General features: G+C 44.3%; 1 protein-coding gene across 1 annotated transcript in view; it reads left to right on the top strand.

Annotated features, from left to right (window-relative positions):
- The window catches only part of LOC139761770 (uncharacterized), a 122,221-nt gene that overhangs the window by 44,722 nt on the left and 66,302 nt on the right, over window positions 1-11,197 (top strand). The window contains exons 3-4 of the mRNA XM_071686207.1: window positions 494-640; window positions 6,747-6,921. Coding sequence (XP_071542308.1) covers window positions 494-640; window positions 6,747-6,921 — 322 coding nt within the window. The remainder of the gene's footprint in view (window positions 1-493; window positions 641-6,746; window positions 6,922-11,197) is intronic.

Genomic DNA, 11,197 nt, shown 5'->3' on the forward strand with positions numbered 1-11,197 from the left:
CCCCTGGCAGGTCCTCCTCCCCAGCCTGTCCCCTGGCAGGTCCTCCTCCCCAGCCTCTCCCCTCGTAGGACCTCCCCATCCTGTCTGATGGCAGGTCCTCCTCCCTAGCCTCTCCCCAGGCTGGTCTTCTTCCCCAGCTTCTCCCCTGGCGGGTCTTCCTCAGCCTCCCCGGGGAGTTCCTCCTCCTCCTTTGCCTCCCGGGGAGTTTAGAGAACTGTACATGATATATATATGCTGGTGAGGTGAGTCTTGACAATACTCTCTCTCAACAAGAAAGGTTAATGATGTATTGAAGAGATTTTTGTATAATCCTGTGTGCCTACTACTGTATATTGTTTGGTAAGGGATCATCCCAAAACCTGTGTACCTACAGTTGTATATTGTTGTAAGTTTGTATAACATGATATTTAGTGAAGGTTATATGTAAGTATATTGTTGTAAGTTTGTATAACATGATATTTAGTGAAGGTTATATGTGAGTATATTGTTGCAGGGATGGGATGGCAGTGGGGACCTGAGGGTAATGTAGGGGTCCACGTGTCACAACCAGAAGGATGTACAAGACCTGGACAACACATCATACTTGATCCCCACATACTACACAGCCTTCACCAAGATCACCACTTGCTGCACACACTAGGTAAGTCCCACTCTTACTGGCTCAGACTCTTACTGGCTCAGACTCTTACTGGCTCAGACTCTTACTGGCTCAGACTCTTACTGGCTCAGACTCTTACTGGCTCAGACTCTTACTGGCTCAGACTCTTACTGGCTCAGACTCTTACTGGCTCAGACTCTTACTGGCTCAGACTCTTACTGGCTCAGACTCTTACTGCTCAGACTCTTACTGGCTCAGACTCTTACTGGCTCAGACTCTTACTGGCTCAGACTCTTACTGCTCAGACTCTTACTGGCTCAGACTCTTACTGGCTCAGACTCTTACTGGCTCAGACTCTTACTGGCTCAGACTCTTACTGGCTCAGACTCTTACTGCTCAGACTCTTACTGGCTCAGACTCTTACTGGCTCAGACTCTTACTGGCTCAGACTCTTACTGGCTCAGACTCTTACTGGCTCAGACTCTTACTGGCTCAGACTCTTACTGGCTCAGACTCTTACTGGCTCAGACTCTTACTGGCTCAGACTCTTACTGGCTCAGACTCTTACTGGCTCAGACTCTTACTGGCTCAGACTCTTACTGGCTCAGACTCTTACTGGCTCAGACTCTTACTGGCTCAGACTCTTACTGGCTCAGACTCTTACTGGCTCAGACTCTTACTGGCTCAGACTCTTACTGGCTCAGACTCTTACTGGCTCAGACTCTTACTGGCTCAGACTCTTACTGGCTCAGACTCTTACTGGCTCAGACTCTTACTGGCTCAGACTCTTACTGGCTCAGACTCTTACTGGCTCAGACTCTTACTGGCTCAGACTCTTACTGGCTCAGACTCTTACTGGCTCAGACTCTTACTGGCTCAGACTCTTACTGGCTCAGACTCTTACTGGCTCAGACTCTTACTGGCTCAGACTCTTACTGGCTCAGACTCTTACTGGCTCAGACTCTTACTGGCTCAGACTCTTACTGGCTCAGACTCTTACTGGCTCAGACTCTTACTGGCTCAGACTCTTACTGGCTCAGACTCTTACTGGCTCAGACTCTTACTGGCTCAGACTCTTACTGGCTCAGACTCTTACTGGCTCAGACTCTTACTGGCTCAGACTCTTACTGGCTCAGACTCTTACTGGCTCAGACTCTTACTGGCTCAGACTCTTACTGGCTCAGACTCTTACTGCTCAGACTCTTACTGGCTCAGACTCTTACTGGCTCAGACTCTTACTGGCTCAGACTCTTACTGGCTCAGACTCTTACTGGCTCAGACTCTTACTGGCTCAGACTCTTACTGGCTCAGACTCTTACTGCTCAGACTCTTACTGGCTCAGACTCTTACTGGCTCAGACTCTTACTGGCTCAGACTCTTACTGGCTCAGACTCTTACTGGCTCAGACTCTTACTGGCTCAGACTCTTACTGGCTCAGACTCTTACTGGCTCAGACTCTTACTGGCTCAGACTCTTACTGGCTCAGACTCTTACTGGCTCAGACTCTTACTGGCTCAGACTCTTACTGGCTCAGACTCTTACTGGCTCAGACTCTTACTGGCTCAGACTCTTACTGGCTCAGACTCTTACTGGCTCAGACTCTTACTGGCTCAGACTCTTACTGGCTCAGACTCTTACTGGCTCAGACTCTTACTGGCTCAGACTCTTACTGGCTCAGACTCTTACTGGCTCAGACTCTTACTGGCTCAGACTCTTACTGCTCAGACTCTTACTGGCTCAGACTCTTACTGGCTCAGACTCTTACTGGCTCAGACTCTTACTGGCTCAGACTCTTACTGGCTCAGACTCTTACTGGCTCAGACTCTTACTGGCTCAGACTCTTACTGGCTCAGACTCTTACTGGCTCAGACTCTTACTGGCTCAGACTCTTACTGGCTCAGACTCTTACTGGCTCAGACTCTTACTGGCTCAGACTCTTACTGGCTCAGACTCTTACTGGCTCAGACTCTTACTGGCTCAGACTCTTACTGGCTCAGACTCTTACTGGCTCAGACTCTTACTGGCTCAGACTCTTACTGGCTCAGACTCTTACTGGCTCAGACTCTTACTGGCTCAGACTCTTACTGGCTCAGACTCTTACTGGCTCAGACTCTTACTGGCTCAGACTCTTACTGGCTCAGACTCTTACTGGCTCAGACTCTTACTGGCTCAGACTCTTACTGGCTCAGACTCTTACTGGCTCAGACTCTTACTGGCTCAGACTCTTACTGGCTCAGACTCTTACTGGCTCAGACTCTTACTGGCTCAGACTCTTACTGCTCAGACTCTTACTGCTCAGACTCTTACTGGCTCAGACTCTTACTGGCTCAGACTCTTACTGGCTCAGACTCTTACTGCTCAGACTCTTACTGGCTCAGACTCTTACTGGCTCAGACTCTTACTGGCTCAGACTCTTACTGGCTCAGACTCTTACTGGCTCAGACTCTTACTGCTCAGACTCTTACTGGCTCAGACTCTTACTGGCTCAGACTCTTACTGGCTCAGACTCTTACTGGCTCAGACTCTTACTGGCTCAGACTCTTACTGCTCAGACTCTTACTGGCTCAGACTCTTACTGGCTCAGACTCTTACTGCTCAGACTCTTACTGGCTCAGACTCTTACTGGCTCAGACTCTTACTGCTCAGACTCTTACTGGCTCAGACTCTTACTGCTCAGACTCTTACTGGCTCAGACTCTTACTGGCTCAGACTCTTACTGGCTCAGACTCTTACTGGCTCAGACTCTTACTGGCTCAGACTCTTACTGGCTCAGACTCTTACTGGCTCAGACTCTTACTGGCTCAGACTCTTACTGGCTCAGACTCTTACTGGCTCAGACTCTTACTGGCTCAGACTCTTACTGGCTCAGACTCTTACTGGCTCAGACTCTTACTGGCTCAGACTCTTACTGGCTCAGACTCTTACTGGCTCAGACTCTTACTGGCTCAGACTCTTACTGGCTCAGACTCTTACTGGCTCAGACTCTTACTGGCTCAGACTCTTACTGGCTCAGACTCTTACTGGCTCAGACTCTTACTGGCTCAGACTCTTACTGGCTCAGACTCTTACTGGCTCAGACTCTTACTGGCTCAGACTCTTACTGGCTCAGACTCTTACTGGCTCAGACTCTTACTGGCTCAGACTCTTACTGGCTCAGACTCTTACTGGCTCAGACTCTTACTGGCTCAGACTCTTACTGGCTCAGACTCTTACTGGCTCAGACTCTTACTGGCTCAGACTCTTACTGGCTCAGACTCTTACTGGCTCAGACTCTTACTGGCTCAGACTCTTACTGGCTCAGACTCTTACTGCTCAGACTCTTACTGGCTCAGACTCTTACTGGCTCAGACTCTTACTGGCTCAGACTCTTACTGGCTCAGACTCTTACTGCTCAGACTCTTACTGGCTCAGACTCTTACTGCTCAGACTCTTACTGGCTCAGACTCTTACTGGCTCAGACTCTTACTGGCTCAGACTCTTACTGGCTCAGACTCTTACTGGCTCAGACTCTTACTGGCTCAGACTCTTACTGGCTCAGACTCTTACTGGCTCAGACTCTTACTGGCTCAGACTCTTACTGGCTCAGACTCTTACTGCTCAGACTCTTACTGGCTCAGACTCTTACTGGCTCAGACTCTTACTGGCTCAGACTCTTACTGCTCAGACTCTTACTGGCTCAGACTCTTACTGGCTCAGACTCTTACTGGCTCAGACTCTTACTGGCTCAGACTCTTACTGGCTCAGACTCTTACTGGCTCAGACTCTTACTGGCTTTAAAATAGGATGGTTGAACAACACTTGGCAAGAAGAGGAAATGTAAGTGAAATGTGATATGTGGCTTCATTCCCGCGCGAGGAACTTCTACTGTGTTTCCAACATATTGAAATATAACCAAAATTATTCTAGCCAAGGAAAGTCAATAAAGAATTTCCTCAAATTATTCAGCCAGTGTTATTGAGGTACCAATATTTATGTTTAGATGGGACTTCTGGAGTTGTGGAATTTATATATGCTGTCTGTTTTTACCATATCCTGAATTAGTGTGTACCATTCAGCCACTTTTCTTATATTGGTATAGAAATATTTCTTTACATCTTTATTCACTAGTTTCTAACTTAGTTTCATGTTAAGTTTTCTAGTGGCTCATACCTAAATTTCACACAACCGTCAACTCTCCACATCTCTTCCAATCTTAAAGGTTGTGATTGGGTCACCCTCACTCTTCAGTCTGCCATGGTAGGTAAGTTTCAAGCCTCCATCCAGCCTTTCCCTGTAGCTTACCTTCCTTCATTCTGGTACCGACTTGTTCTCCTCCTCCGTGAGCTCATGCGGACAAACCGTACAAGGATATTCTAGTTTTGGACCTTACCTTGGATATGAACAGCTTGCTAAATACTTCCTTATCCATATACTTGTTAGCTGTTCTGATATTTACCAGCAGACACTTGGTCACCTTGAGTATTCCCCTAATGTGGTCCACTGGCGACAGGTTACGGGTAATGTCAACTCCTAAGGTCTTCTCAGACATAGAAAACTGAGTCTCATATCATGCTAAGTAATAATGATAGTGAGACTGTCTTTATCTCTTCATCATTACTTTACATTTGCTAGTGTTGAATTTCATCAACCATGTTTCAGACCAAATTTGGGCTCTGTTAATGTTCCCTTGTAAGCTGATGCAATCCTCCCTGCTTTTTACTTTGCTCAAGACCTTTGCATCATCAGCAGAGATATTCAGGTAGGAGTCCATACCTTCAGGTTGCTCGTTCACATACATAATGAAGAGTAATGGTCCCAAGAGAGAGCCGTGGGACACTCCACCGGTGACCACCCATTTGGAGAAGATAACATGTGTCCTCTGTTTCCTTTTACTAAGGTAATCCTCTAACCATCACACAAGTCTACCATTTACACCTGCCTGGTGGTTCAGCTTCGTAATCAGCCTCCTATGCGGTCGTGTCAAATGCTTTCTTGTGCTCATGTTAGAAAACATGTACACAACCTTCCTCTTCGTCTTAGACCGAGGTTACTTTCTCGGAAATCTAAGAGACTCGTTACACATCAGCTCCTTCCCTTTAAGTCATGTTACCTCAATCTTAAGTAATTTCTCCTCTATAGAAAGTCATCCATTTGGTTTCTCAATATTTTTTCCAGTTCGTTACTGACCACACTCATCAAGGAAACTAGACTGTACCTCAGCACCTCCTCCCGGTCTCCTTTCTTATAGATGGGTATGATGTTTGCCTTTTTCCACTGCCTTGGTAATTTACCTTTCTCCAGCGACATCTTGAGCAGTATTTCCAATAGTCTGTCTAGAGTATTTGCTCACATTCTCAGCACATGTGGTGAAATTTCATTACGACCATGAGACTTGTATGGGTCAAGATATTTTATTATTCAATTTGTCCTTTCTAGATATGTCATCGTTTAGTAAAATGTTTTGCCCAGCCCGTCTCACTAGTGTTGTGAAAACATTATGAACTTGTTATTCAGTTCCTCATCCTCAGTCTTCATTCCTCTGTGAATCCCTTAATCTGATCAGGTGCTCTTTAACTAATAATCTATATTTGACAAATTTATGGAAAAGTGTTGGATTTTGACCAGCCTTGTCCATAATTCTATTTGTGAAACTTCACTGTTCCTCCTACCTTATCTTGTCCTGTTCGTTCCGTGTATACTCTACATAAGCTGGCTGACTGGAGTCTTGTCTATGTGTCCGCCATTGCACATCCTGAAGCTGCTTTACTTCCTAACATCGTTCACTTAACCATTCTTGCTTCTGTTCGTGAGGCTACAGCCACACATGTTCTCAGTCTATCATGGAGCCTTCTACCACCATTCCCTGGTTTCTCACGACTGATTTCCATGTGCCACTTTATGTTACCATACAAAATGATAAGTTCTATGTAGTTCCCACCATTATATATCCCGCTCAGTTCCTGTTTCATTTCTTCTCTTTTAACTTTCTCACATAATGAAACGTAAGCATTCCATTCTTTGCGTCATATATAATATCATTATCCATGTCCTAATGTGTGTCAAGATAGTACCAAGTGTGTATCTCATTTGCTCAGTACTTGACCAAGTGAGTGTTGTTCTGCTTCATACAGGTATTCATCATATTGTATATTGTGTTGTTGTGAGACAGGAGCTTCCCTGGTGGCTGCCTGGGCCCGGTACCGGTGGGGAGTGTTTGAGGAGCGAGGCTACCAACACCATCCTCGCTATCCTTCTGCCTACCTCCACGACCACAACCTCAGGCCCACTGCCTGCACCACCCACCACACCCACACGCCACACTCCACCACCACCACCACCAAATGGTTAGTCTTGAACAAATCTTAAAATCTTCCCTCTACACACACTTAGTGGCCATACTGATGTATATGTGGCTTACTTACTGATCATGCTGATGTATGGTGTGGCTTACTTACTGATCATGCTGATGTATGTTGTGGCTTACTTACTGATCATGCAGATATATGGTGTGGCTTACTTACTGATCATGCCGATGTATGGTGTGGCTTACTTACTGATAATGCTGATTTATGGTGTGGCTTACTTACTGATCATGCTGATGTATGGTGTGGCTTACTGATCATGCTGATGTATAGTGTGGCTTACTGATAATGCTGATGTATGGTGTGGCTTAGTTACTAATCATGCTGATGTATGGTGTGGCTTACTTACTCATCATGCTGATGTATGGTGTGGCTTACTTACTGATAATGCTGATGTATGGTGTGGCTTACTTACTGATCATGCTGATTTATGGTGTGGCTTACTTACTGATCATGCTGATGTATGGTGTGGCTTACTGATCATGCTGATATATGGTGTGGCATACTTACTGATCATGCTGATGTATGTTGTGGCTTACTTACTGATCATGCAGATATATGGTGTGGCTTACTGATCATGCTGATATATGGTGTGGCTTAGTTACTGATCATGCTGATGTATGAGGTGGCTTACTTACAGATCATGCTGATGTATAGTGTGTCTTACTGATCATGCTGATGTATGGTGTGGCTTACTTACTGATCATGCTGATATATGGTGTGGCTTACTTACTGATCATGCTGATGTATAGTGTGGCTTACTGATCATGCTGATGTATGGTGTGGCTTAGTTACTGATCATGCTGATGTATGGTGTGGCTTACTTACTGATCATGCTGATGTATGGTGTGGCTTACTGATCATGCTGATGTATGGTGTGGCTTACTGATCATGCTGATGTATAGTGTGGCTTACTGATCATGCTGATATATGGTGTGGCTTACTTACTGATCATGCTGATGTATAGTTTGGCTTACTGATAATGCTGATGTATGGTGTGGCTTAGTTACTGATCATGCTGATGTATGGTGTGGCTTACTGATCATGCTGATGTATGGTGTGGTTTAGTTACTGATCATGCTGATGTATGGTGTGGCTTAGTTACTGATCATGCTGATGTATGGTGTGGCTTACTGATCATGCTGATGTATGGTGTGGCTTACTGATCATGCTGATATATGGTGTGGCTTACTTACTGATCATACTGATGTATGGTCTGGCTTACTTATGATCATGCTGATATATGGTGTGGCTTACTTACTGATCATGCTGATGTATAGTGTGGCTTACTTACTGATCATGCTGATATATGGTGTGGCTTACTGATCATGCTGATATATGGTGTGGCTTACTGATCATGCTGATGTATGGTGTGGCTTACTGATCATGCTGATGTATGGTGTGGCTTACTTACTGATCATACTGATGTATGGTGTGGCTTAATTACTGATCATGCTGATGTATGGTGTGGCTTATTTACTGAACATGCTGATGTATGGGGTGGCTTACTTACTCATCATGCTGATGTATGGTGTGGCTTACTTACTGATCATGCTGATGTATGGTGTGGCTTACTGATCATCCTGATATATGGTGTGGCGTACTTACTGATCATGCTGATATATGGTGTGGCTTACTGATCATGCTGATGTATGGTGTGGCTTACTGATCATGCTGATGTATGGTGTGGCTTACTTACTGATCATGCTGATGTATGGTGTGGCTTACTGATCATGCTGATGTATGGTGTGGCTTGCTTACTGATCATGCTGATGTATGGTGTGGCTTACTTACTGATCATGCTGATGTATGGTGTGGCTTAGTTACTGATCATGCTGATGTATGGTGTGGCTTACTGATTATGCTGATGTATGATGTGGCTTACTTACTGATCATGCTGATGTATGGTGTGGCTTACTTACTGATCATGCTGATGTATGGTGTGGCTTACTGATCATGCTGATGTATGGTGTGGCTTACTGATCATGCTGATGTATGGTGTGGCTTACTTACTGATCATGCTGATGTATAGTGTGGCTTACTTACTGATCATGCTGATGTATGGTGTGGCTTACTGATCATGTTGATGTATGGTGTGGCTTATTTACTGAACATGCCGATGTATGGTGTGGCTTACTGATCATGCTGATGTATGGTGTGGCTTAGTTACTGATAATGATGATGTATGGTGTGGCTTACTTACTGATCATGCTGATGTATGGTGTGGCTTACTTTATGATCATGCTGATGTATGGTGTGGCTTAGTTGCTGATCATGCTGATGTATGGTGTGGCTTATTTACTGAACATGCTGATGTATGGTGTGGCTTACTGATCATGCTGATGTATGGTGTGGCTTACTGATCATGCTGATGTATGATGTGGCTTATTTACTGAACATGCTGATGTTTGGTGTTGCTTACTGATCATGCTTATATATGGCGTGGCTTACTTACTGATCATGCTGTTATATAGTGTGGCTTACTGATCATGCTGATGTATGATGTGGCTTATTTACTGCTCATGCTGATGTATGGTGTGGCTTACTGATCATGCTGGTGTACGGTGTGCCTTACTGATCATGCTGATGTATGGTGTGGCTAAGTTACTGATCATGCTGATGTATGGTGTGGCTTACTGATCATGCTGATGTATGGTGTGGCTTACTGATCATGCTGATGTATGGTGTAGCTTATTTACTGAACATGCTGATGTATGGTGTGGCTTACTGATCATGCTGATATATGGTGTGGCTTAGTTACTGATCATGCTGATGTATGGTGTGGCTTACTGATCATGCTGATGTATGGTGTGGCTTACTTACTGATCATGCTGATGTATGGTGTGGCTTACTGAACAGGCTGATGTATGGTGTGGCTTATTTACTGATCATGCTGATGTATGGTGCTGTTTACTTACTGATCATGCTGATGTATGGTGTGGCTTATTTACTGAACATGCTGATGTATGGTGTGGCTTACTGATCATGCTGATGTATGGTGTGGCTTAGTTACTGATAATGCTGATGTATGGTGTGGCTTATTTACTGATCATGCTGATGTATGGTGTGGCTTACTTACTGATCATGCTGATGTATGGTGTGGCTTACTTACTGATCATGCTGATGTATGGTGTGGCTTATTACTGAACATGCTGATGTATGGTGTGGCTTATTTACTGAACATGCTGATGTATGGTGTGGCTTACTTACTGATCATGCTGATGTATGGTGTGGCTTACTTACTGATCATGCTGATGTATGGTGTGGCTTATTTACTGAACATGCTGATGTATGGTGTGACTTACTTACTGATCATGCTGATGTGTGGTGTGGCTTACTTACTGATCATGCTGATATATGGTGTGGCTTACTGATCATGCTGATGTATGGTGTGGCTTACTTACTGATCATGCTGATATATGGTGTGGCTTATTGATCATGCTGATATATGGTGTGGCTTACTTACTGATCATGCTGATGTATGATGTGGCTTCAGAATGTAATGATCAGCATTTTGATCACCTACATATATGTTGTTCAGTTATAGCCGGAAGTTCTGCTATAGCTGTATTACTAATAGTATTAGTAGTAGTAGTGGTAGTAGTAGCGGTATTAGTAGTATTGGTAGTAGTAATGGTAGTAGTAGTAGTAGTGATAGTACTAGTGGTGGTAGTAGTAGCAGTGCTAGTAGTAGTGGTAGTTGTAGTAGTAGTAGTGTAGTAGTGTAGTAGTAGTGGTAGTAGTAGTGGTAGTGGTAATAGTAGTGGTAGTATTTGTGGTAGCAGTAGTAGTAGTGGTACTAGTAGTGGTGGTAGTAGTAGTAGTGGTAGTAGTAGTGGTAGCAGTAGTGGTAGTAGTGGAAGTAGTAGTTGTAGTGGTAGTAGTAGTAGTAGTGGCAGTAGTAGTAGTGGTAGTAGTAGTAGTAGTAGTAGTAGTGGTAGTAGTAGTGGTAATAGTAGTAGTAGTAGTAGTAGTAGTAGTAGTAGTAGTAGTAGTAGTAGTAGTGGCAATTGTAGAAGTAGTAGTAGTAGTAGTAGTAGTAGTAGTAGTAGTAGTAGTAGTAGTAGTAGTGGTAGTAGTAGTGGTAGTAGTAGTAGTGATAGTAGTAGTGGTAGTAGTAGTAGTAGTGATAGTAGTTGTAGTAGTGGTAGTAGTGGTAGTAGTAGTAGTGGTAGTAGTAGTAGTAGTGGTAGTAGTAGTGGTAATAGTAGTAGTAGTAGTAGTAGTAGTAGTAGTAGTAGTAGTGGTAGTAGTAGTA

This window comes from Panulirus ornatus, chromosome 41 (genome assembly GCF_036320965.1).
Source record: "Panulirus ornatus isolate Po-2019 chromosome 41, ASM3632096v1, whole genome shotgun sequence".
Taxonomy (NCBI): Eukaryota; Metazoa; Arthropoda; class Malacostraca; order Decapoda; family Palinuridae; genus Panulirus; species Panulirus ornatus.